The following is a 27,598-nucleotide window of genomic DNA, read 5'->3' as shown; positions in this document are numbered from 1 at the left end:
TGACCCTCTCGCTTCTCGTCGCGGGCGGCCGGTGGCGGTGTCCATCGGAACAAACAAGTCCATTCGATTCAGAACGCGCGTTCAGTGCTCCAGTGCAGTTTGGTCGGCTGGCTGGTGGCCAACATGTGGATTGTCGCTCCCGGGCCGCAGCCTGAGTGTAAGTGTGAGTGTGTTTGCGACCCACGGACTGTCTGTGCACCATTAGTCAATTAACAGTTCATCTGCGTTGCGATTAATTGGCACAACGAGGGAAGGGTTTCGGGAACCATGAAGATATTCGCGCGAATTTGTGCCCATCCCGGGGGATAGTAAAGATGTGTCATCTTGTACCGATTACTCCAGATGGGAAGATTCCACCAGTTCCTGTGTGCCGGCATACGTCTCCGGTGTAGTTTCTTTGTGATCGTATCTCCCAGTCACGGTGGGAGATAAACGACAAATCATAGTGTTTTTGTTGTTTGGGTGTGTTTATATAAACGGAAATTCCACCAGTTTGATTATGACAACCTTTTAGAAATGAAAACTAAGTGTTTAACCTTTCCTGTCAATTGCTGCAATTCAAACTTCAAAGGTAGCAGCATGCGTTACTGCAGCACTTTGAAGAGCCAATCCAATGAAAAGAAAGTGTGAGAAACCGCAACAAGCAGTGTTCCCTACTAACTGTATCGTGTTCTATCTGCCGCGGAGTCCCAATCTCTTCGGACGTGTCAAGGCTGCGCGAAAAAATTGCCCCACTCAGTGTGTGTGTTCTGTATGCCTACAATAAACATGGCTCAGTTTCACTAAGATTACACATTGAGATATCTGCCACGCTGTGTGTTACAACAGAATGTAAATAAATAAAACCTCCCAAACGCGGCGCGCATGGTGGCGCGTTCCCGCGTCCAAGATAGTGTAGTAGTAATTGCAATCACCGGGACGGTCCAAGTAGGCGACCACGTTGCCGCGCGGTCCACCGTCCATTGTGATCGCGTAAAATTCGTGCCTCATCGCGCGCGTTTTAATACAGGTGAATGTGATTAACTGTGCCTCCTGTGTTGGTTGTTGGGTTGATTCTGGCCGCACCCCGCTCCATGGACTGTAGTTTATGTGGCATAATTCGGGATAGGTGGCATCAAGCGACGAGCAACGCCAGTGCATACGGGTTTGTGGTGTATGATGCAGTACAGTTAATTTGAAGTGGTGCTCGGTGTAATGTGTGAATTGTGTGCAATTTTGTGAAGATGAATTGTAAGTGATAGTGCAATAAGAATAGAAGAAAGTTGTGACATAGTGCGTCATGTGCAAAACAGTGCATCAGTTCGATCGAACGCCACAATAAGGTTAATATCATTTGCGTGACTAACTCGCCCAGAAACAACCTTGATACTTACTACCTGCCTCCAGATACGGGCGGCAGTTTGGCGGGAAAGAAAACGGGCAGTGGAAAATCGATCGCATTCTGTTGCGTATGGCAAATTTCTTACTTTATCGTCCTCGGAATCGAATCGCGATGACTCATTCCCTCGATGCCGATTCTACTCCGTGTGCGGGTTCTTGGTGGGTGTGTGCGGGTGTTTGGATGATAGCCAACCTTTGGAGCTATCTGTCTACCCGTTCTGTCGTTCCGATGAACCCCCCCTTGCTGTCGTTAGTTCTGGTATTTTCCCATTACATAAAGTTCCATTTTCCTCGCGTCGATAGTTGCCAGCGAAAAAAAAAACTAAAACAAATTGAAGAAACCGGGTCGTTTGTGTGCCTGCGTGTGTGCCGGGTTTTATGGGTTGTCTTTGCGGTTTCGCTGTCAGTGCAGGATGATAGGTCATCCCTGCCAGGACGCCGGCACCGATCCTAGCAAGCATTGGACAGTGCAGAAATCGATTTTGCAGGTCTTTTGACAAGTCAGTAAACAAGTTCATTCGCATTTTCTCTCTCTTTCTCTGGTTCTAGTTTTGCCAAACGCCAAACAGTACGTTCCAAATTCAGTGGTGGTAATGTGAGCTTTGCCGTGATAGTGAACCGAGAATGCAGACCGCCAAAGAACAAGACATCATGGCGGCAAGAACGGGTGTCGCACAGGATGTCCAAAGTGAGATGAAAGTGAAGAAGAAAGGTTTGCGCAAAATTAGTGCACCTCCTTGGCTGAAGCCGGGCCTGGGGCTAATGGGGGTGAAATCGGCGAAAGTGCATAAGGCTGGATCTGTGCCGTGCTGTGGTGTGGATGTGGCGGGCGGTGATATCCCGGTCAGTCTGGAGGAGCGTCAGTATGAAGATAAATCAGTGCAGTGCGATGACCTGCTGCCGGACAGTGGGCATCATCGATACGATTTCCATCGCAACAGGTAAGTGGGGCTCACCTGTGGAGAATGAGGAGCTAGACAGAAGGGTTGCAGCATGCATGTAAACAAAGCGCATGGCGGGTGCAGAACTATGCATTGCAAGTACATGATGTATAACTACGTTCAAAACATATGAAACGTACAGTACGTATGCAGTGTTTTTAACTTAGGTGGTAATATTACGTTGCGTAGAGATAAACAAATCTACTGGTATCTGGTAAAATGGGACAGCATCATACTGGTTTTGTGTAGAAAATCATAGAAAAGGTTATTGTTTTTTCATCTCAAAGCATCAAACATAATTGATTTAAACTAATGCAATACATTCTAACAGTCTTTCTCATTTTTGTTTCTAAAGTGTCAGTTTAGGCACAGAAACCAGTCAGATTCTAAATTTAGCTATAAACTATTATTTTATATACAATATCAGCTTTAGCAATACTTTCAATTAAGCTCAACAGTAAATTTCGTTAAATTAATCAAAACATGTTTGTTTGCTGATATGTTTTTACGGCCATAAGTCACAAAAATAATTGTGTTTTAAAACATTATCTATGAAAATGCCCGGTTGGTTGGTCTAACACAGGGGCCTCCAAACTTTTCAGCTTGCGGGCCACATTGCTTCAAAAATAACTATGTTGGGGGCCATTTGACGCTACCTTTAACTGATGAGTGAACGTTTAAATCTCGTTTTTACAACAAAATACTAAAGTAAAATACAAAACTAAAGTAAAGTAACAAAATACTAATACTTGTACAGTTTCGTGTTACTAAAGCTTGATTTTTGTCTAAGAAAAGTAAAAAATACATTTTTATTTGAAAAAGTCATAATAACGTAATATTTATATTAACTCTGGCAAAGTCATCGTGGGCCGCATTATAAGCTCTTGAGGGCCGCATGCGGCCCGCGGGCCGTAGTTGGGAGACCCCTGGTCTAGCAGAATAGTATTAACTCTAGGATTTAATATAATTACACAACGAGTAATATTTTTTACGTTTAGAGAGAGAGAGAGATGCAGAGATGTCAAACATATGGCCCGCGAAGCCTATCAATCCGGGCCGCGCAGAACTTTGGCAGCTATTTGAATGTAACTGAAGTAGATTGTAGATTACGAGACTTCCGAGGAAGATGATTTCACCATTCAGTCTCAATAGTTCGATTGACAAAGTGTGAAGTAAGTTACTTATAGTGGCTGTTTTTGGGAAAGTATCCGCAAAGATGGCATGTGGCATGTGTATTAGTTCTTGCTTGCTGGCGGCTCCCTTAAGTCGAACTCATATTTTCCTATATTTTCACCCATTTTCTGACTTTGAGGCTTGCTGGATGATTTGGAATCCATGTATACCACTCGGAATGCCACTTTCTTCACTTAATTGTTGAGGGTACTCTTTAGCTACCCTTCTGAAAAATCAGACCGACATCTTAAAAATCTTGAAAATCCAAGCACTTTAAAATGGCGTAATTGTATGAGGCCTATTAGAAGCTGGAAGACTCTTTTCCTTAAAAAAAGGCCTCATAGCTTGCGAATATTTGCCGATATAGTGCTAATATTATGAGCTATCGTTATTAGTAATTAGCGTTGTGAAAATGCAGCATTTGTTATTTGTGTGTCGATATTTTGAGGCGATATACGAGGTTTAAAGAATCATCCAGTCAGCCTCAAATTTAGCATTATTCTGGAGCATTGCATAAGAACGATTAAATGTTCGATTTAGGGCAACCGTAACCAAACTTATCTGGTATGAGTAAATGTAAACTGTGAACGAAAAAATGGACATACGATTCTAGGTCAAAGAATAAGTCCTTAATAATCTTCACTGATCGAAAGCATCATGTCGTGTAGTGTGTGATGGAGAAAACAAAAAAAAATGACATAAACTTAAAATATCTTAATGATTTATTTAAGAATAAAAAGTAGAATTTTATTCACCCCCAGACTCCCCCACCCAATACCGCTAAGATGAAACGAACTACATGGCCATATCGGTCTTTATAGCATTTCTAAAATTATTAGTACTATTTAACCGGATAATCAGGCTAACAAGATGGTCCAAAAAATCGAGACATGTGTGCCCATAGAGGATACCATAGGTCTTTAAACTGCAACCAGCGGGACAAATACGACCCTTGGGAGTCTATAAAGCGGCCAGTGATGATTTTTAAAGGCTTAAATTAATGTTGTATAATTGCTATCATCATTTTCTTCTTCGATGAAGTTTCGATGAATCTCAAGGATATTAGTTGATGCAACAATCGTAAAACCCCCAAATGTTCAGACTCATATCATGTCATGTCCAGAATTAGGTTAGTAATTTTGTTTATGTTTTTTAGTATGGTTTCTGTTCATTTTGGCTTTGAATCAAAGACGGAATAATTGCTATACAGTACATTTGACAGCTATACTATGTATAAAGCTCACTACTCGAGCATTAAAAACATTATTTATGCCATTTTTGCTGTGCATCTTTCTTCGATTATGTTATTTTCACACGTTGTCTAATTACTATCCAACTGCTGATTCATGCTTGTAGGCATACAATCAACATAAAACAGAAACGAACCACGTCTTGGCCCGTTGTGTTTGTCATTGAACTTGTCCCTTGACGTTTCGGTGAGGAGGGTAGTTCATTTTATCGCTCACACCGTTTCGATCTAACACTACATAGCACCACCACGACCACCCCTACACATTGCCGGAAAAATGCTGGCGGTGCTTGGTACGCACCTACGTATCGGCGGCACCCTTCTGTTTTGTTCATTCACTTGAAAATGTCTGCAAAAGTACGGCAGGCAACGGTGCTGCCAGTGAAAATGTATTCCGCAGTTCTGCATTGGCGTTCGTACGAAGTGACAGGTTGTAAAGTCGTCTGGCCATCCGTGTCGGAAAGTGTGATCGTATTCGTTCCGGTAGTGTTTGTAGAACATTTGTTTTTTTTTCTCTCTCTCTCTCTCTTTTGTGTTTATTCCGTTCGATTGAATTATTCGCATTCGCAGCAAAATGTGATTGGAACGTAAGTGAATAACGAAGTTTAAAATACCTTTTAAATCGTTGTTTGTACAAAAAAGAAGTGGTAGAACCAACTTTATCGTTTTAACAAATAGTATGACTCAGAAAGAGAATGGTTAAGAATATTTAGTTTTTATCTGTGTGAATTAAGTATTTCTCTGTTTCTGACCGCCTGCGATGTCAGCCGCTGAGGGGAATCCCTCATACATCAATAGAACATGCAAAATCGCGCTAATTGGACTTTATGTAGATTGGAGAGTCCAATCGGCAGCATTGTGAAAGGGGAACAACTAGAACACAGCACAGCATACATTTTATCATTTTATCCATACATCCAACTACAGTTGTGCTGGCGAATAACAGCTTCAACCCATTTCCACACATCTGTGACTGCACATGCTAGATGCGTACCGAAAGCATGTACCCCACTATGTAGCAATTCTTGGTGAATCACACGTGCGCCATGCTTTCAGTTGTTCCGTTGACATATCGAAACGGTTTTACGTGTTTGTTGGATTGTGATGTGTCTTGGTTCGCGCTTTGATAAGAAGCAACAACTGTCCTTCAAGCGGTAAAGGGTAATATAAAAGCAACGTTTTCGGGTCATTGTACCTGCAAACTGTTGGCAAATGTGCGCTTGGAACATGCTGTATCGCGTGATGGTTTCATTACAACAGTTTTTGAACATTTTCAAACATGTTTTATGTAATGTATGAACAAGGTTGTTGAACAATGATCTTTGTAATCAAATATTTGAAGTGATCTCGAGGGGGGTCCTTGTGGTACAGTCTGAAACTCTAACGACTTAATAACATGCCCGTCATGGGTTCAAGCTTAGAATGGACCGTGCCCTCGTAGCAAGGACTTGACTATCCGGCTACGTGGTACTGAATACGTCTAAAAAGCCTAAATGCCGGCATGTTCCAGTAGGACGTTACGTCAAATAGAAGAAGTTATCTCGAAGTGAGCTGAACAGGTTAGGCTAGAAGTTGGCCACAACAACACAACAAGGCCTACCTGGTACACCACTGATGGACTTGGCTTTCATTGGCTTATTGATGATCCATAGCAGGATAGTCAGTCCTACGTATGGGGACTCGGTTCATTCGGGGCTTAATCTCATGACGGGCATGTTGTTAAGTCGTACGAGTTGACGATTGTAGCACGAGACCGGTTTTTTTTCATCAATCTTTTGTAAAGATTCGTTTATATGAATCTTTAAGGCGATTGATTTGAATCGCGAATCGATTCTCATACAATTAATTAATCTCTGGAAATTAATGAATTTCTAACGATTCTCTAATCTCTAAAGATTCATGTGCTTCTAAAGATTCATGAGCTTTTAAAGATTCATGAATATCTATAGATTCATGGAAAGATGTATGAGTATCTAGAGATTCTTAAATTTCTAAAGAGTCAACGGAGTATTACGAGATCGATTCAAACCGGGTATGCACATTAATTTTCAAACAATTTAAAGAATCATAAATCTCCAGAACTTTACAAAACTCTAGAGATTCGTTACTCTTCAGATATTTCAAAATATTTAGACATATACTAATATTTACAAATTAGTGACAATAATAAATATTTATTTTTTAGAATTGATACTATTTTATCCACTTTAACGATTCATTTAGATTCATGAATCTTAATCATAATTACTCACTTCTAATCAACCTTAAAAAACAACCAGTTACGTAGTACATTTTCTAATCCAATGTACTAGATAACAGCTTTTCTGTTTGATAAACGTGGAAAACACGTGAGCATAAAGTTGTTGGAACCAATCCTGTAACATTCTAACATTACAAAATACCTAAAGTTTAGGTTATCTGTTAGGTCCTAAACATCAAATACTATGACCCACCAGACTTCCGGTATGATTAAGCTAATGCTCTTTATCTTTCTCCCGCCAGCTTCGACCATTGTTCCAGCTGTTGTCATCCAACGAATCCCATCTACCAGACCAACGTAATCGTTAATCAAATACCCTTCATGGAAGACGAGCCGGACGATGTGTCCCTGTCGACGTTTCGCCGCACCCATCATCCCATACGCCAGCGGCGCCATTCGCGCGTCGGCACGGCTCCCCTACCCTCGCAGGCGTTGTTTAGAAAGAACAATCTCTTTGCAACGTCGGAGCTACAAAATGGACCCAGTGCCGATGCTGCCTTTCGTCATAGTTCGTACATCGTAAGCCACAGCGACTCACAAGACTGCAGCCCGTCACTGTCCCAATCGGAAGTTTCGATTCCGAACGCGATCGAGTACGATCCCGGTACGGTAGAACGCGCCAAACCAAGAGTACCTCAGCGACGAAGAACAGGCGCATACGGCAATGTAACCCTCAACTTGCAGATTGCAAACGGGATCAATACGGCCATTTTGGAGGGAGATGAAAACCGGGTGCGACCCGTGGTACCGAGGCGAAGGCATGGCGTTGCCACCGAGCGAGCCACGTTGCGCGAGTCCTGTCAGGAATCGGTAGCCGCACAGTCCTCCTGCCTCGTGCTCGGCATCAACAGTGATGCGCGCAATCCACTCAACTACAAAATGTACACGCCATTCTACAACAAACGCCAAACGATGCCACCGGAACACTTCAAGGTAAGTCGGTCGGAGGTCACATGTGAGTGCTTCTGCATTGCGTGGAGTGACCGTAACGCCACGCTGCGCTTCCCCGCAAGGACATCCGCGCTCGTCATTATTATCGTCATTTTGTTTTGATGTATTTCTTCTGGTCCTCTCTCTCCCTCTCCCTCCGCTCATGACAGAATTGGCCGTCCGAGTCACCGGGGTACGGTGACGAGAGTGAGCAAAGCTATAGAACGCTCAGCTACTACTCCGAGGTAGCGAACCAGCTGGAGCAGTACGAGCGGCGCAGCTTCGATACCGGCAGCTCCACCATGCTGAACGCCATCGACTCCAACTCGATCATGTACCGGAGCAGCTTGGACCACTTGCCGATAGTGGACGAACAATCGCCGTCTGAAAATCGCAAACAATCGAGGACGCGCAGGAACGGGACTACGGATCGAGTTGTACCGACGATCGAAGTCGCGAAAATCCCTGTGGCCGGACCGCACTCCAGCCGGCAGCAGCCGATCAAACTAGGCGCAAAGCAGCGTGCCGAAAATAACTCAAGCGATCAAAAACCGGCACAGACGCAGTCGAATTCATTAGCCCCTCCGACGAGCACTTTTGGGCGTTGGAGCGGAAGCATACATAATCTGTTCAGCATTGGCAATCGAGCGTCCAACGGGGCCGGTCGGTGGAGCAAAAGTGAAAACTGCCTAAACGAGGTCGGCCAACAGTCGGCACGGCTACGGAACGGATCGTCCAAACCGGCGGACAGTCGGTCGCTTTGGTCGGACAGGCTATTCGGACGGGCTGGTAAGAACGGACGGGCCCGGCGGACCAACACCTTTCTGACGAGCGGCGGTGGTAGTTTCTTCACGTACAAGTACGACGACGAGGAGGAGAGCGCCTGGCAGAAGTACTTTAGCCTGGGGATGCTGCGCAAAATACGCTCCAAGCAGGGGAAGCCTACCAAAGGCAAGGATGGCAGGTTAGTACCGTTGAGTTAGGTAGAGAGTTTCGCGTTTAACTGAGTGTTTTTTCAAAGAAGACTGGATAAGGCAAGTAATGTTTGTATCCTTAAAGATTGAAGTATTCAAGGTATTGCAATGTTTTGAAAAACCTGTCATCTGTCAATATTGTGAAGAGAAAGTGAACTGTGCGATAGCACAAATAGTACTAGTAATAGTGCTAGTGGTGTCATCTATTGGGAATAGGCAAAAGTAAAGTGACATTAAAAGATGCAGACGATCAGTTTTTGATCACGATCAAAGTCTATGAAGTATTAAAGAAGTGTCTAATGAAACAGAGTGAAAATGTAATACTCTGTATCGGTTCATCTTTGGCTAAACGTTCTACAACGAATTCTAATGTATTAATATCATCACTAAATCTCTTCGAATACTATTTTGCTGTAGAATTGGTTGCTCTTGCACATCGGAATGCAGAAACTGGGAGAGAAAGAAGTTTGTGGAATTTATAGCATTACATTTCACCTAGTAGCAACAATGAATCAACGCCATGAATGTCTGTCTCATATCTTGAACTGTGTCCGTACGTTCGAAACATTCTTATAGCGTGTTGATGATCGCTTTAAAAAATGGCGAATCAACCACAACAACAGTAACAGTAACACATCCAATTATAGACTTTCAACGCTAACCATGTGCATCTTTCATGTGACCTCGAAAAATTTGAGCGTCTTCTGGCGAAAAGTTAGCCTAGCCGGAAAACGAATCCAATAGCTTACCGTCTGGGTGGATCTCTTTGTTTACGTTTGAAGACGTTTTTTTAACACAAACACTGCAATCGCACCATGTTCGTGTTGTTGCCAATCGGTAATTGTTGGTAAATTCAAACCCGAACTGTACAACAGTGCGGGGGTAAAGTGGTGTCTTGTGAGTGAGGGAAGCTTAAAATCGAAAGTAAGATGATCGTAAATGTAAACATTTGGTTCATTTATGTTTTCAGTTTTATTTGTTATATTTATGCGTAAAGAAAGCTAATCATATGTTGCTTCGTACGTGTGAGGAAATGTGTTGCACACTTGTACAGTCAGCAGGCACTAGCAACGCGATCAAGCGATCAAGTGAAAAAGTATATATGCATCATAATCTTATTATAGAAATCATTTCGTAAATTTGATCCAAACTAATTAAACTTAAAGGAGAAATTTATTGCATTTTTGTTGGTTGCTTACGTATAGATTATAGTCAGCTCTTGAGCAGATTTATATGAATTTGAAGTGGAAATGTTAGTATGCAAAAAATATACCATAAAGCAAATCATCCACTCAACATCGGCAACATACTGTACGAGCTAAGCATGTTTCGTGACGTCACTAAGTGTGCAAACAGCGCGAGCGCCGTCACTGCCTCACTTGTTGTAGTTTCTCCCTCCTCCCTCAATTCGCGATCACTACCACATTCACACGCAACATGCAACACCGGCTGGTATGGTCAGGTTGGCGTTGTAGTTTCCGCGTGGATTTCCCTCTGCTTACGTTGGGCAACCGCAGGTACACGACCTTGCCGGCAATCCGCACAGGTTGGCTGTTGACGTGGGTTGCGTTTGGAGTTGCGCTAGTGCGGCTTCACATCTACCAGTAAAAGCTTTTAGCTTAACCCTTCGATCGATGACGTGCGAATGGTTGAAGGAAATATGATCACATTTCATGTTTTTTAAAAATAGAAACATCGAGCCTATTGGCCTCATTCGTCTCTTTGATCGCATTTGATGTGATATTTCCAAGATCAGATCTCCGCTCCAAGGTCTGTTTTATGTTAATTATTAAATGGACCACATTCGTTTATTCAGGAATTTAAATATTTATTAATTCACAAATTTACTATGAAACTCAGATTGTCCAAGTTATATTCCAACAAGACATGATAATAATATTTTATTTGGAACGTATGATAGTTTTATGATCATTGTTTAAAATTTCTTTTTTATAGATAACTTCATTTTTAATCATATACCAGGACATATAGAGTACAATAACAATTTTAAATTAAAATTCAAAATGAGTCACGCCGTTTTATCCGTTATCCGTTATCCTTTTTAAATGGTGTGGTTTCACCAAGCCAATGAGCCCTATTACCCATAATAAGCAACAACCCGCGTGTCGAAGCGCAAGCATTGATTCTGATCGAGGGTTTCAAAGCTCGCTCGTCCGAAGCTTCCTGCGAGCGATCAGCGGTTTGCCTTTTGTGGCGCACTGTCCGACCCTTTAGCGCATGGAACGCGGCGTGCGGCGTTCATGTGAAAAAATAGCCTCCAAAAATTTACCTTTCCTAACACGCAGCTCAACAAAGGTCTCGCCCGCCCTTTACGTGATTGTTTCTCTCAGGCCCTTTCGTAACCGGCGTACCTCAGATGTGAGTATAGGTGTGTTTGCGAAGCATGGCCTCGTGAGGCGAATGAAGTGAGTTTTTTTGGTGTTTTAAGTTCAAAAGACAACCATTTTTACAATTCACTTCAGGTAACTCCAGTCGGGTAGGAAAGATAATTTAGGTAATTGAAATGATGCCGCCATCGGCGCATTAGACACGCTGGCGCGGCTCTGTGTTGTTCCTTTATTACCGTTGCAGTGGACGATATCGTATGCAGGTGCAGGTTGAGAGAATGTTTAAATTCAAAAGGTTTTGGTAAATAATTGCCCGAACTACGAATTCTGCATTGGAACGGCGTCTAACCATTTTCAAACGATCGCTGTGACAGCTCTAACTGCGTCACCTGGGCATTAGGTGCGATCGGTTGCGGTTCGTTTGTAAACAAAACAAACCCTATGATCGCTAGCCGAAAGCGAAACAATTGAATTAAACATTACACACGCGCATTACACTCCGTTTACTACACACGCACACACAACCCTTGGATGCGATGGGGCATCCCCACTGAACCCTACGCGATCGTGGCCGTCTCTTTCCTTCGTGATCGTGTCGCGGAGGGTTTTTTCTCCCCGGGGTGCCAGCGAGCGAAACACATCACAATCACGTCTACTACTACCCGGTTTCCAACGGCCGGGGATGGCTGTGTGTGTGTGAGGAGAACGCCGACGTCGCTAAACAACCTTCCGGACGGGCGTTGCGATCGGCGTCACATTCAGTAGATGTTGTTGCATCCGACAGAGCGGTTGAGTGAGCAGCTGACTGGTTGGTTGGTTCGTTGCGCCTGCCCTGTCTAGAATTGTTGATCGTTTGCTCCCCCCGTCAAGTGTCTGTTTTTCGTCAAATTGTGATCGTGGTTGAGTGTTTGCGTGAACCGTTTACCCGAAAATTCGCGTCTACGTGTAAGGTGAGCAATGCACTACGTGAATGTGCGCCCCGAGTGAACTTTGTTGATGCTTACCCCTGCGTTGAGGGGTTTTTTCAACAACGAACGACGAATCACCCCCTGAAGATCACCTTGGCTGTTAGTGTTAAACAGTTCTTAAACAGCCGGTTAAAGTGACTGGTGAAAGCTACAAAAAGTGTATGTGTGTCAAGCAGTAGCAAACAAAAACAATATATAGGACAGCATCCGTTGCCGATCGTGTAGTGCTGCTTACGTCAGCGTTGAGCTTCGTCAACATTTTTGGCGAATGGTGCAGCACGAACCGGGTGGGAACCAACAAGTGTGAAGACAAAATCTTGAATTTTTCGGCGATGGCGCGTTGCGCAGGCGTTGAAATGTGATTTTATTTCCTTCGGTTCCGTTCGCTTAAAGCCGGTTTTGCGTTGGCTGGAAGGCAGCCGAAATGGCCATAAACAAACCCTTTGAAGTAAAATACGTTTCCGACAATATTTCGATATACGTTTCGCTTTGGAGAGCAAAGCTTATATGTGAAATTTAAGATTGGATAGAAATTGTTCTGTATATTCTGATATCGTTTCCCAAACAGTTGAATAGTTTTTCGTTTATTTCGTTAAATGCAGACATACTCAGAGAGACACTTCCTACCTAAACTAAAGTTAAAAATCTATTACTATTTCAAATGTTTAGTATAACGAGTACCACTACTCCTGAAATAGAGATCTTGTGTATTAGTGCATAGCGAATGACATCAGAATGACAGTAAATGGTACTTCAAAATTGCAGCAATCTTACTCATCATGTACATGTTTCCGTCATCTGGAACACATCGATGTGAGTGATCAGCGCACTCAATGATCTTACAGTGATCCCACACCAAACGGATCTTGTTTAAGTGGGTCGTCGTCCCTTTCCTGACCCTTCCCATCCGGTAAGGCGGATTGCAATGTGCTTCATCAATGGATGCTGTTGTCTCTCCCGAGTCTGATCGACAACCAGCCGTCCCTACTGCACCGCCCGTGCTGTGTTGACTGTCCAGGCGCAAAAGTAAGGGGCATCGCGTAGCTAGCGAACCGTACCGGCAACAGTTTATCAAGCCCAAGTTTTGCGGCCGGCATTCGCTTGACGATACGACTTTCAAGCCAAGGTTAGGGTGGAACGGTTTTCCTACGAAGCGTTCAGCATGATAGATGCAGTGCAGTGGTTTGTTTGATATGTTTATAGAAAGACTTCCTCTTCTTCTTCTTCTTCTTCTTTGGCACAACAACCGTTGTCGATTAAGGTTTGCCCTGTATCACTAGTGGGATTGGCTTTCAGCGACTTACTGATTACACATAGCAGGATAGTCAGTCCTACATGGTCCATTCGGGGCTTGAACCCATGACGGGCATGTTGTTAAGTCGTACAGAACCGACACAACAGAAAGCCTAGCGTTGTATACAATTTATAGAATATTCACTATTTCTCACCATCACTTTTTTTCACATTTTTCTTCTGCACTGTTGCGTGTATTGTTCTCTATCTGTTGTTACGCTTTAGAATTGCACGTCAACCGGCAAAGTGCTAATGGAAACCGTTCTGATTGTGTTGCGATGACCGTGCCCTTGTTTGTCTCGTGCCCACTTTTTTGTTGTTGTGCAGTCTCCCCCCGAACACACCTCAGTGCAGGTTGGCCCAACGGAAGATAATTTAGATGAGGAAACGTGTTTTTTTTTTAGTTCTCTTTCTAGTTGTCTACCTCCCTATAAGGCCAAGCATTATGCAGTGGGATGTTGGTTTGGGTATTCTCTCAGATACCCAAGTGACATCACCCTTGCTAGCGATTACGCTCTTGCTCGGTGCCGGTTGGTAAAGTATTACTAAGCGCCCAACAATTTATAGTGGCGCATTGTTTGGATATGAGTAAACCCTGGCTCTTAGTAATAGCCCCCCCCCCCTCAGTATCCAATGGAGATCACTTCTCGCATCTTAATCATCGGATTTGGTGGAGACCTTGGCGGCACAGACACGCAGGGTAGAGAGGTGCACGCAAACGTTGGCGCTTAAAATCATCATCAAATATGATTAGTAGAGTTGAAGTTTTATTTGCTGTTGTTAGCAGTTCCTAACCGTTACAAATTATTTCTAGATGTGTTTGACGGCTTCAGACACTTCACTTGTCTCCCTCGGAAGCTTTGTAGCGTACATGCCTATTGCAGTACGCAAGTCCAACGAAAAAGGCGTTAACAGTACGCATGATGTTCATATAAAGCCACTCAGGGGCTTGGACTCAGCTTAATGCCAGCGGACAAGTTGAGGCAGGTTTACTTCCTAGTCGCTTTCCGGTTGAATAGTATTGCCAATTTAAAATTGTAATCAACGTCTCTGTGCCGGGCGATTGTGGCGGCGCACTAAGCGTTGGCGATGTTTTCTATAGGGCACACACATTCCTAAGCGTACCGGTCGGTTTTATAATGGGAAATGATTTATTGTGTACACAATGTATGTTGAAAGATTCAATAGTTCGAACTCTAGCGCGTTAATTAAAGCAATCTTAAAAGAAAAAAATACGCGGTATAATTCAAACAGTTAATGTTGTTCAAGTTCATAATAATAACGTACGAAATATTGTCGGAAACGTTCAATGCAAACAACAGTAGAAAACATACTCGTACAACCCACCAACATCTCTAATGATTTGATAAATTCAAACAGATCGAAAACAGAGCCCTAGTGTGTAGCTCCCCATTTGCTTGGTGCGTTTGTGCAACAGCGTGTGCCTCTAGCAAGAACAGTGCCTGCCAGTAGTGATTCTAACGTGCCGCAGTTTCAAACTCCCTCCCGTTCTGCTTTTGCTCAGTGCGCATCGATCCTTGGCAGCATCAAGATGGACGAGGAAGCGATGTGGAAAGGTTTCTACGACAAGATTCAGGAGCAAAAGCAGAAACCGCCGACCGAGCATCAGTCCATGTACGTATAAGAGCACCCGGAACGTGTTAACTGTATTTCTTTCCCTTCGCACATTAGCACATTAGTGTAAATTCACCACCCAAAAGGAAATTCCATGCAAATGGGACGCATTCTGTTGCGGTGTGAAAATTGAGTGCTCATTTTAAATGTGAAACAAAAAACTGGAAAGTCGTGAAACAAAATTTGCCAATAATACTAGCGGAAAGTGCACTGAAAGAAGCAGCCAACTTTTACACAAAACACCTCATTCCGGCCGTGATAGACCTCGCTAGTTCATGGAACGAAATCGATGTTCTGACAGAATGTTTAGACTTCGGGCGCCAGTATGTGTCATCCGTTTTGCTTGCAAAAGGCATGCGCCGTGCTCAGTTTGTTTGTTTTTACACGTTTTTAAACGTTCTACCCATGGAGGCATGTTACATCATATGCGCCTTTATGCCTTTAGTTACTAACGATCATATTTCTATTTCCTCGAGCCGTTTTTCAATTCCAATTTCAAGAAGAAAAAAGAAAACGAATATGATAAATACCAAGTAAATTGATCATTTCCGTAATGTGTGTGTGAGTGTGTGTGTGCCGTACCGGTGTGCTCAAATGTACCGGTGGAGTTTGATCGTTTCAAACTGTTTCGCCCACCAGCCTCAAGTTCAACGGCGAGATCAGATGATAACCTGATACGTCGTACGTAACAATCGCTGCAGGTTGTATTTGTGTGTCACATGTGCCTTGCCACGCTGCAATGTGGTAGACATTCTGTACGGTGCTGTTGATCAAGATAAAAGCGTGAAATAACATACGCTCCTATCTACTAATCATAATGAGTCTGCTTTATCACGATGCACGATACTGTGGCGAGTTCGCGCTATTCAATTACGATCTAATTTGTGGTGATTTAGAGGTAATTAATTATACTAAAGTATGCAGCAGTTTTAAATGAGCCACCATATTCCATTCCTAATGTAAGTTTGTCCTATTTGGAAATACTGCATGCGTCTTATAAGAAAAGTCGCGTTTCTGCTTGCAACGTATTTTTGTTTGAATGTCGTCCTTCTCGACTTTTCAACTCTGCACTCTAAACCCATCCGACGAGAGCTGTCACTGCTCGCACTGGGGAGGATTTGTTTTGGTTTTGGTTCGTTGCTGCAAGTGGGAGCGTGTGTGTAGGGCGGCTCACAGTCGAGAAGAATCTCGGGCACGACATCCCGTCGTTCGTGCTTCTAATCAATCAAACGGTCAATATTGGCATACTTTGTTCTCACTATCGGTTCGCCAAATAATAGCCGTTAGATAACGCTTGCGATTAAAACGCGAAACCCCCTCGTCACCGTGTCGTGAAAATGATTCGTTCAGTTTTGCTCCTGCGCTCCACGGGCAAGTGGTACTACGGTCGATCCGGATTGCGTTTGAGTTTCAACAGTGTGACGGCTTGCACAACGCGAACAATGCACAGCAATCCGCTAAAGCAGAGCCAGGCGTACGTCAATGGCAGCTGGATTGGGGCCCGGTCGGGTGCCACCTTCGACGTGCAGAACCCTGCCAACGGTGCGGTGCTGGGAGCGGTACCGGACATGGCCCGGGATGACGTGCAGCTGGCCATCGATGCTGCGTACGACGCGTTCTACGAACCGCGATGGCATAACAGCACCGCCAAGGAGCGGGCCGCCCTGTTGAAGGTTTGCTACCAATTGAAGGGTATTAACTTCAATTAAGCGCACCCTCCGGTCAGCCGTGATATAAGAGTTGGTTTTTCCCTCCCTGCCCCGTTTCAGAACTGGCACGCACTGATGGAGAAGAACCGGCAGGAGATTGCCAGCATCATGACGGCCGAGTCGGGCAAACCGCTGGTGGAATCGCTCGGGGAGGTCGCGTACGGTAACTCGTTCGTCGAATGGTTCGCGGAGGAGGCTCGCCGCATCTACGGCGAGATCGTCCCGTCGCCGGTCGCCAATAGGCAGATTATGATGACGCGCAATCCGGTCGGTGTGGCGGGCCTGATTACGCCCTGGAACTTTCCGCACGCCATGATCACGCGCAAAGCGGCCGCGGCCATTGCGGCGGGCTGTACGGTGGTTATAAAGCCGGCCGAAGACACGCCACTGACCGCGCTGGCGTTGGCTCGGCTCGCTGAGGAGGCCGGATTTCCGAAGGGTGTTATCAACGTGATAACGAGCAGCCGAACGCACGCGGCCGAAATTGGGCAGCTGCTGTGCGGTAGCGATAAGGTGGCGGCCATTTCGTTTACCGGCTCGACCGAGGTCGGCAAGCTGCTGTACCGGCAGTGCGCGGACGGGGTAAAGCGCATCGGACTCGAGCTGGGCGGCAATGCACCGTTCATCGTGTTTAAGTCGGCCGACATGGAGAAAGCACTGACCGGGGCCATGAACTCCAAGTTCCGGAACTGCGGCCAGACGTGCATTTCGGCGAACCGGTTCCTGATACAGGACGAGGTGCACGATGAGTTCGTGGCGAAGCTGATCGAGCGCATTCGCAAGCTGGCGATCGGCGATGGCAGTCGGGATGGCGTGCAGATTGGTCCGCTCATCAATCAGGCCCAGCTGAAGAAGGTGGACCAGTTCGTGCAGGATGCGAAGGACAAGGGTGCCAAAGTGCACACGGGTGGCAAAACACTGCCCGAGCTGGGTCCGCTCTACTACGAGCCAACGGTCGTGACGGATCTGCGCGACAACATGCTGCTGTACAACGAGGAAGTGTTCGGTCCGGTCGTGTCGGTGGTACGGTTCAAGACGGAAGCCGAAGCACTGGCCATCGCTAACGGCACGCGGCGCGGACTGGCCGGCTATTTCTTCTCGAACGATCTGAACCAGGTGTTCCGGGTGGCGCGCCAGCTCGAGACGGGCATGATCGGCATCAACGAGGGACTCATCTCGGCGACGGAGGCTGCATTCGGCGGCATAAAGGAGTCGGGAATTGGACGCGAAGGCTCGCGCCACGGGATCGATGAATACGTCTACATCAAATATCTGTGCTATGGCAATCTCCAGTAAGCTGGATATGCTAATAATAAGGCAATAGGCACGGTAGGTGCTACTAGTCATCTGCAACGCAATGAATAATTCCGCAGCATTATATGCATAACTTGCGCACACTGAAACATGCAACTCCATTGTACGTCTTCCATTTGCTTGGACAAGAAATTACCAATGCATTAGGCATTAAGTTATAACTGTATACTATATGTAAACGAAACTGTTTAAACAATAAATCACATCTAATGAAGAGTATGCGCACAGCCTGTGTAGCCTTGAGGCTTTGTTGCATTGGAGATAGGTTGAGAAAGTGTATTGTAACATGTTTTTCTTAAACTTTTCTAGCTACTAATGGGAAATTAGTTCTGAAAACTCATCGATTTTGTCCATTTCCCATCCCCAGCATTCAAGATCTCGATGGTAGTTTCTTCGAGAAGTTTGGCTCGATCCTGCGCCAAAAGTCCATCCAAAACGATGAAAGCGTCCGCGCCCGGCTGGAACCGTTCCCGGACGAGAACGAGGCGGAAGCCGAATCGGGCGCCGACCCAACGACGCTGCCACCGGTCGCGGAAGCGGAAGACAGCGGCACCGAAACGCTGCTGGACGAAAGCGACTCCGAAGACCAGCAGGAAAAGCAGGCAGAATTTATCGAGGATGTGTTCGGGTGGAATGTAAGTATAGATTTACATATATGCAAGAAAGCTCGTTACAGTAGCAAGCGGGAGAGCGTATGAATGGACATCGAATGGACGAACGGCGACGGCATGTTGCGTTCGAGATATTAACTAAAGTTTGTGTACCGTGTTCGCTTCGGTGAGGTTAGGTACAGGTTGGACCGGCCGTTGGCCGTGCTAAAAATACGAGCACGTGCTCTGTCTAGCGAGTTAGATAGCACCGCCGCCCGTTTCGGTAGAGATTGCAGGGCGCAGCAGCTACTCCGAAGTTGCCTTGATATTTTCACAAGGTCTCGCGCAGTGAGCATGCCGAAATGACGTGTTTGGGGATCGGTCAACTAGTTTCAAGTTCAGCTGAAGATTAATTATGCACTATGCTGGTAATAATAGAACGCTCGTTAAGCATACACACGCATATGCTAGACGTTCTTAGGCTGAAAGCACCGGGTTTATGTTCACACCTCAAAACTTATGAGTCGAAACCATTTGTCTAGCAGGTCTCAAAACTTTAATAATGTGTATCCCACGCATGAGATACAACAAATGAGGTTGATTTAATCACTTGCTTGCGCAATAACTATTTATTTACAACCAGCTTTAATGACCGTTGATACCATAAATAAACCATTCGCCAAGAAAGAGAGTACTGATCGATCATTCAGGCCAACTCCAATGTTTAGAAAGCAAACAAATCGATCGTAAAGCGTGTATCGAAAGATCAAACTATTCGTTGTGTGTCCCATTGAGGGTGTTGCTCCTTTGCAGACTCTCTACAGCTAGCCAGCCGTACCTAACCTACTCCAACATAAGCCAGCCTGGGTTTGGCAGGGTTTTTTTTTTTTTGGCGGGGCCAATGTTCCAAATCACCGCTCTTGGCAGGATTCGTCGCCAGCGGTTGATGTGCACGGGGTAACTAGCTGATGGAGCCGCGCGCGTCCGTACCATTAGACAGGGGATATTTCCGCGCAGGTCAGCTTGGCTTATTTATATCTTCGTCAATGACGAATCGAATCGCATCCGTTCGGAAATGTGCGTGTACGGACAGTCACGGACAACTAAAAGCTCAACATAGGTGTAATCGTATCTCTTGAAAGATCCTAGAAGTTAAATCTTCAGCGAATAAATTACATTAAAGTCGCTCAAAATACTCACAATTTAAATATACTATCGGAATAGTTCAAAATAGTTCAAACGAAAACTTTAGTTCAAAGAACTGCAAACGTCGTACTTTACACGAACGCGACTGTATTTTTCTTCGCTCGTGCGTATTTTCCCTTGCCGCGACCGTACCTACTGGCCCGGTTTACACCCGGTTGAGTATGTTTTCACCGCGCGCGCTCCTTCCCTAAGCTATGTTCCTACTAGCTTCCCAACGGAGCACGAGGATTTTCGCGACAGAGTGTGCATCCTCACCCGGCACGGAAGCAGGCGGAAGGGGTCGCCGCAAAGCGTGACCATTGCTTCCGTTCCTTCTTGCGCCATCATCAGCGCGCGGCCAGCGAGTGTTTGACGAGGGTAGACGATTTAATTTAGCTTTAGTTCGGTCGCTGCTGTGACCGTGCAAACGTAAACAGGATCAACGGTTTCGCGTGTTCAGTTGCAGCAGCATCAGCAGCAGCAACATCCCAGTCGAAGCAGTGAAACAAGAGATCGCAAGAGTTCGAGTTTAGTTTATATGTAACGTTAATTGTAGCGCTATCAGTGGAAAGTGATTGAAGCAACGAACCCGTTTTTTTCGAATTAGTACCACAAAAAGGCTTAGCTCAATCGCTTACTCTAAGCGCAAAAGTTTGAGAGGCTAATGGCTGGATCTTCCTAGTGCAAAAAAGGGGTGGAAATGATCACACCCGGCCCGGTTCAATCGGTATCGGCGTTTTTGTTCTTGCATGGGTGTTATGAAAATAGAACGAATCATTTCGCGCCTTGTGCTCGCGGTGTAGAATAGAGGGAAGGTAAAAATAAAATACTCAAATTTCGCGGTCCCCGGCTGGTTTGGGAACGGTTCGCTAGAGTGTGTGTGTCTGTGCAACACAACCATAAAAAAACCACACCGACAAAACGGATATGCTAACGCTGAAGTGTGCGGATTCTCCTATATTCCACCCACCGAAACAGAATATTGCAAGGTGTAGCGTTTTTTTTAAATCACCTCAGAAACGTGCGTGAGATGTGTATGTGTGTGTGATGGAATGTTTTAATTGAATTTATTACACGTTACATAGCCGCTCGGGTTTAGTTAGAAATTCGAAAAACCCGTACGATCGTCGATCGATAAGCTAGAGGTCAACGAAAATGGTTGCGTCTTGTTGAGTGTGAAGTAGAAACCAAACGAATTTGGAGCATTTTATGTAATCGATCGGTTGTGTGGCAGATAGTTTGCACGATACTATTTCCCGTTTTTCCCAAACTACCTACGACGGCTAGAAGAAACACGCCAAAGAAATTAACTTCCAGCCATGAGCACTTACTCGTTGCCGCGGCTCCTTCACGGAGGCGGTCTAAGTGGTAACAAAAAGTTCAACATCAAGTTCGGTACACTGCGGTTGACGAAATCGTTCCGTTCGCTCGATCGACGCGAAAAACCGGCCGTCCAGCGGCAGCAGGAGCGTGACTACGGGTCCACCATTGCCCGGCGGGCTTCGGAGAACCCGTACGGCACGACCACGGCCAACCGGCCCGGTCGATTGCCGTACCATCCGTTCCGGGGTGTGCGGAAGGAAGAGATCGAACAGCAAGCCAGCCTGATCGTCCATTCGATGACCGTAATGTGTTTAGGGTTTTTGTTTAGTGCATTAGTTTATCTCCTTGTGTAACAAATTTCCCGCCTTTTCCCCCCGGCCAGATCGAGGAGCTGTACGAGGAGATCCTGTTCGAGAACATCCACAACATCGGTTGCGACGATGAGGAGCTCAACGTGGACGTCCTTTTCCCCTACATACAGGAAGCGTTCAAGATGTCGGACGAGAAGCACAACGAGATACTGCAGATAGCGCGCGACAAGGAAGCGCCCCAGCTCCGGCTGAACGTCGAGATCGTCGAGGCGAAGGATCTGGAGCCGAAAGATTCGAACGGTCTGTCCGACCCGTTCGTCACGATGTATATCGCGTCCAATCCGAACCATCGCTACAACACGTCGGTAAAGGCGGGCACGCTCAACCCGGTGTGGGAGGAACACTTCTCGCTGTAAGTAATCGAGCATCTTTTGCTGGTGATCTTTTCTGTTTTTCCCATACGTGTTTGTCTTGCGTTGGAGAATTTTTGAGTCCGAGAAATGTTACGCTCACTACTACCAATGCTCTGCTTAAGGTCGCTCCGTTGGCATCGGAATTAAGCGGGTCAGGGCGAGTGAAATGGCATTGCAAAGGTGTGCAACAAGAGAACATTATCTTACAGCAACTTTGAGTCGATGGAAAAGTGGAATGTTTTCTATCCGGGAGTAGACGGGATTCTTATTGAAACAAGGTTACTTTTAAAGATCAAATTATAAGTGTATTATGAAGATATGAAGATCTTAATGTGTGATGTCTACGCCCATTCTCGCGATGGGTGTTGCTAGTCGTATCCAACGTCATCGTTTTAAGTGAAATTGAAGTTGTACTAATTAGTGTTTGGTTTAATTACTCTTTCGATGAGATTCATTCATAACAATCTTCAGTGATGAGTGATTCGAATCTCGAATCGACTCTTCAAAGATTGATGTATCTACAAAGATTTATGAATCTAAAAGATTAATAAATCCATTAAAATGCATATATCTCCAGAGACTCATGAATCTTTAGAGATGTATGATTTGCAAAATAGTTAATTTGTGCGACCAACCAACATCCCCAACATCTTAAATCGTCTCCCCGTAGCAAAACAAACTATCCGGCTGCGTGGACTTGCCAAGAAGTTCCGAAAGCCTGTATAGGCTAGCATGACCATGTAGGTTGTTGCTTCAAAAGAAGAATAATGAGAAGCTCAAGCTCTATGAATTTTTGGAGATGTATGAATCTCATGGATCAATTAGTCACTGAAAGCCAAAGCCCACAAGTGGGTACAGGCAGGCCTTGACCGACATCGGTTGTTGAGCCAAAGAAGAAGAAGAAGATGAATCTCATGGGATTCATGAATCCCTAGAGATATGAATCTTTTGATATTCATAAATCTTTCGATATTCATGAATCTTTTGAGATTCATCAATCTTTGGTTCAATTCAAGAATATTTGGAGATTCATGAATTTTGTTGTGTTCGCACAATTGAGACGTGAGACGACGACGTGTCGTACAAACAGAATATATATTTTAAACTATCTTTGGTATATGTTCAACAGTTTACAATACAATTAATAAAACCACACAATTGGAGAGGACGATGGCCCTTCTGAGATTCACTTCAATGACATTTCAAAGCTTCAGGATTCAGTCTTCAACAAATCTGAATCAGATTTACCCAATCCTAATCTTAAGACTAGATTTTCCTATCCTAATCCTAAGATTTTCCTATATCCGCTTCCCCGCAGGCCAATTGCTGAGGACGCAAACGATGCCAATCTGATCGTAGAGGTGTGGGACTTTGATCCCGCCGAAACGGTGAAGGAGAAAATGAACAAACTGTTCGAAGTGAAGGGCGTGCGTGGACTGCGCAAGCTGATGAAGGAGATAGCGCAGACCGCATCGACTGGCAAGCACGACAATGAACTGATCGGTCGTACCAGCATCCCGTTGAAGGTAATGGCTTAATGCTGCAGTGCTGATATCCGTTGTATTATTCACACTCGGCCCTCTCGTTCACAGTCAATTCCAGCCTCGGGCATGCTGATGTGGTACAATCTGGACAAGAAGAACAAGCTGCGCCGCCAGGGTACGATCCGGATAAGACTGAACTTTAGCTCGGAGAAAAACAGCCAGGTGGCGGCCCAGGAGCATCGCCATCTGTTGCGCATTCTGCTGCTGCACGAGCTGGAATCGTCCAAGGTCACGCCGTACTGGTGGTCGGGCAAGTTCACGATCCAGGGCGAGGCGGTGCTGACGCAACACTCCGCCCAGAGTGGGCTCTCCTCCACCACGGAAGCCTTCATCCAGTGGTCCGTCTTTGCGGCGATCCACCAGGACCATCCGCTGTCGTTCGTGCTGTTCGACACGCTGCTGGAGAAGCTGGTCCGCCCGATACAGACGCTGGCCGTGTCGGAGGAGGAGCAGAAGAGCTTCTGGGAGGCGACAAAGAAGCTGCTACCGTCCTGCTTTTCCGCCGTCCGGAAGCTGCGCAAGAAGAATACGGGCGACAAGCTGCTGCTGAAGACGCTGAACAGTGTGCTGAACATTATTGCGAAGGTAGCGCTGCTGGAGCCGCCCGAAGGGACGGATCTGTTCCCGGTGCAGATGTACGGATGGATCCGGCGGTCAAACGATACCGAACCGAACTGGGACATTCGCGAGGCGCTGGCCAGTGCGGTCGTGTCCGGGGCGGAGGATTGGTTTGGCGGCATCAAGGAAGGGCACTTTCTGCAGACCGGCACCGACGAGGATCGGCTGCAGAATTTAATCAAAATCATTCAGCTTGTCCGGTCGGACATACAGAAGTCCATCGAATACTACGACAAAACATTTCAAGAGTAGGTGCAGGAATGCTGGAGAATTGAGACGAAAAGTACTAACGGCCATTTGTTTGCTTTTCAGAATTATGCATTTCCCATACACCAAGGAGCTGTACATTACGTACGAGTTGAAGCTGGCGGAGCTGATCAAACCGACGGTGGAGGATATCTGCCGCAAGCTAAAGCGCATCGATCTGCCCGAGACGTCATCGCACCGGGGCGGTGACAGTGGGTTCATCGAGTACGAGGACATCAACATGGGCACGACGCTGTTCGAGCTGTACCTGGTGCTGAAGCGCTTCTGCACGCTCGGCACGGCGCTCAGCCCTGGCGAGAGTAACTTCGCGATCGACGAGTACCATCGCTGGTTCACGACCGGCGTCACCCACTGGCTGGACATTGCGGTGTACAAGGCGCTGATGCGCATCCATAAGGCGATCGAGCTGGACAAGCTGCAGCCGGTGGACGAGACGGTAAAATACTCGTCCTCGGCCGTCGATACGCTGGCGATCTTCTATCAGATCAAAATCTTCTGGCAGCAGCTCGCCTGGCCCGACGTGGAGGGAGCGTACATATTTGTGGCGAAAATTGTGGATGTAAGTGTCGTTTGTGGGCTGAATTAAGTGACGCACGTATATTTGATGTGTTGTTTCCACCTTCCCAGGACATCTGTCGCTGCTGTGTGTTTTACGCCGATCGGATGTCGGCGCGCGTTGAAAATCTCGGCGTGGTGGAGAACGTGTACGAGAAAAAGTTTGAAGTCACGAGCGAGTGGTGCCTCGCCATCAACAACATCGACTACATCCGACAGAGTCTGAAGCCGTTTGCGACGGAACTGGGCGTAGATGACATACTGGCTAAGTTGGGCGATGTGCAGAGCAGCATCGAGGCGGATCGTTGCAAGGAAACGCTCCGAGCCGTGCTGGATAACGCGATCGATACGGAAAAGAACAAGATTCTCGATCTCGTGGAGAAACTGGCACGCAAGATGGCTCCGGCAATGCGCCGCTTCCTCGTAGAGGGTGCGGAACTCCTGCAGCAAGACTCGAACTCGCTCGATCGGCTGATGATGTACATGGAGGAATCGCTGAGCGTGCTGAACGCGGAGCTGAATGAGATCAACTTCGAGCGCGTACTGGACGCAATCTGGGCAGAGCTGACGACGATCCTGTACGACCTCATCCAGAGTAACTTGGATGTAAGTGCATTCTGCTCGGTTTTGGAGCTGACCATTGCCAACCATTCTAATGCCCAATTCTTTTGCACAACAGAAACGACGGCCCCCTTCCTTCTTTGCCAACCTGCGCGACACGCTGCACCTGATGGTGGCTAACTTCAAGACGGCGGAAAACCGAGAGTCCGAAACGGCCGCCGACAAGGAGACGCTCGCGCACATCGAGCGCCTGCTGCAGCTGCACGGGTACGAAACGACCGATCTCATCCATCAGTATTACTTAGATAGGCTAGAGGAGCAGAACCAGAGCGATGCGTCGGCCACCGGCTACGGTATGCTTACGGTTCAGTGCTTCTTCAAGGAGAACGTGCTCGAGCTGGAGATTGTGAACGCGCGCAATCTGAAGCCGATGGACGGCAACGGGTCCTGCGATCCGTTCGTGCGCGTCCACTTCCTGCCCGAGGAGCGGTTCGTCGGCGTGGCCAAGCCGAAAACGCAGTGTCAGAGCAAAACGCTGTTCCCACTGTACGATGAGAAGTTTGTGATGTAAGTTGGTTGTTTCGATCCGTTTCAGGAGGTTGTAAAGTTTTGGTCAAAATCAACAAATTCTTTTGTTACCTCCTGTTAGAACCTTTACTCCCGAGCAGCGCGCCATTCCGAACGCACTGATCATGTTCAGCATCAAGGATAAGGATCTGTTCGGCATGTCCAACCAATATCTGGCCGAGTGTTATCTAAGCTTTAATGACATAGCGGACATATCGGGCGATGCGGGGAAAATCGAACAGAAGCATCTCATCCTAACGCGACCACAAAAGATGGGTAAGATCACGGGCAGAGGAGCATTAACAAGCTTGATCTTCCTCTATGAAAGAAGGCTTCATTACATCACATTTCCTTTTTCCTTCACAACTGTTCCGTAGATATCGACTGCCTGCGAGCGCTTGAATATCGGCAGGGTGATAAACAGGCCAAAGAGTTTATCAAGAAGCTAAAGCAGAAGATGGGCCAGTAAAGAAGCATTTGGTCCGGGAGCTCGATGTTTGCAGAAGGGCCTACGCAGAAATGAAGGCGGGCTGTAACACGTATTTATAATTGTTGACGTAATAGTTTCGAAATGATGAAGAACAAAGAAAATATAACTGTGGTAGTGTTCTATTGGAACCGCTATTTTATGTAAAAGGTAATGCATTACACATTTCTGATCAATACCCATGATGACTATGATCGTGATTGACTGACATCTACAAGGATGGATATTCCTTTGGTTCTTTTTCTAGATCGTGTTGTTTAATACGTGACTTCAATTGACATCGAGCTTACACTATTGAAATCGCTCGAAGTATTCTGAACATTCGCGTGACCAAAGGAGATGGAATTGGACGATAGTAACATCGATTGATGGGAGATTCCAATAAGATGTTCAGCGTGAGATCACATAGTAGCCTGAAAATCACTATTACAAACTGCAATGTCTCAACGGTATATATGGAAATACCCAACATAACCAAATGGCATTTCCATTACATATGTCCGTTTAATGTACAGGGTTTCCCAAGAGTACGTGGTTGTTTTACAATTATTTGATGTTTTCCGATTTCTTTTTAAATTCATCTCCCGATTTAACCATATGTTTTCAATCTCTGCTACGATTTAATTATTGCTTTCTTCATAATCTTAAATAGTTCTCATAAATTACATTGGAATCTCATTGCTGCATTTCTGATGATGCATCAAATTTTGAGAAACAGTCTGCAAATTGTGGGACAAATTTTAAAAAAATGGGAAACATAAAATAAAACTTGAGAAATCATGTATAGCAAACGTGTTCTACTTCTCCTTTCCAAGCTTTTCAATAATATGTGACGTAAAAAGTGTTGTTGGTTGATAGTATCTTAAAGTGGCAGTACTCACAATCGCCTCTGATTAGTAGACTCTGTTCAACCTCTGTGAGCAAACGCAGATGCCGCGTTTCAAGATCGTAAGGCTTTGGTGAGCTGACCATGCTATGGAACAGGACGTTTCGACCCGTATAG

General features: G+C 45.7%; 2 protein-coding genes across 6 annotated transcripts; both read left to right on the top strand.

Moving 5' to 3' along the window:
* Positions 1–79: 79 nt before the first annotated feature.
* On the top strand, positions 80–26,744 carry LOC120897414 (protein unc-13 homolog 4B). 5 transcript variants are annotated; one of them, XM_040302305.1, is made up of 13 exons: positions 80–157; positions 1,930–2,321; positions 7,246–7,936; positions 8,104–8,897; positions 18,542–18,809; positions 21,655–21,995; positions 23,315–23,522; positions 23,589–24,406; positions 24,471–24,984; positions 25,053–25,586; positions 25,660–26,108; positions 26,191–26,384; positions 26,486–26,744. In XM_040302305.1, the coding sequence occupies exons 2-13, from the start codon at positions 2,005–2,007 to the stop codon at positions 26,575–26,577; spliced, it is 5,220 nt and encodes a 1,739-aa protein (XP_040158239.1). In that variant the 5' UTR covers positions 80–157; positions 1,930–2,004; the 3' UTR covers positions 26,578–26,744. The 5 variants fall into 5 exon arrangements, with proteins under 5 accessions (XP_040158239.1, XP_040158229.1, XP_040158256.1 ...); XM_040302295.1 differs by lacking the exon at positions 80–157 and having other exon boundaries at positions 1,816–2,321; XM_040302322.1 differs by lacking the exons at positions 80–157; positions 1,930–2,321; positions 7,246–7,936; positions 8,104–8,897 and adding exons at positions 12,007–12,205; positions 15,042–15,151.
* On the top strand, positions 15,737–18,393 carry LOC120897447 (succinate-semialdehyde dehydrogenase [NADP(+)] GabD). The gene is made up of 2 exons (XM_040302369.1): positions 15,737–16,824; positions 16,921–18,393. The coding sequence occupies exons 1-2, from the start codon at positions 16,489–16,491 to the stop codon at positions 18,154–18,156; spliced, it is 1,572 nt and encodes a 523-aa protein (XP_040158303.1). The 5' UTR covers positions 15,737–16,488; the 3' UTR covers positions 18,157–18,393.
* Positions 26,745–27,598: the final 854 nt, after the last annotated feature.

The sequence above is a fragment of the Anopheles arabiensis genome, chromosome 2 (assembly GCF_016920715.1).
Source record: "Anopheles arabiensis isolate DONGOLA chromosome 2, AaraD3, whole genome shotgun sequence".
NCBI classification, from domain to species: domain Eukaryota; kingdom Metazoa; phylum Arthropoda; class Insecta; order Diptera; family Culicidae; genus Anopheles; species Anopheles arabiensis.
This window is presented reverse-complemented; position numbering and strand designations above follow the sequence as displayed.

Coding starts and splice junctions, on each gene's coding strand:
- LOC120897447 (XM_040302369.1), top strand. CDS start 16,489: ATGATTCGTTCAGTTTTGCTCCTGCGCTCCACGGGCAAGTGGTACTAC. Junction 16,825..16,920: donor AGCGGGCCGCCCTGTTGAAG/GTTTGCTACCAA, acceptor GCCCCGTTTCAG/AACTGGCACGCACTGATGGA.
- LOC120897414 (XM_040302305.1), top strand. CDS start 2,005: ATGCAGACCGCCAAAGAACAAGACATCATGGCGGCAAGAACGGGTGTC. Junction 21,996..23,314: donor TGGGAGGAACACTTCTCGCT/GTAAGTAATCGA, acceptor GCTTCCCCGCAG/GCCAATTGCTGAGGACGCAA. Junction 24,407..24,470: donor TACGACAAAACATTTCAAGA/GTAGGTGCAGGA, acceptor TTTGCTTTTCAG/AATTATGCATTTCCCATACA.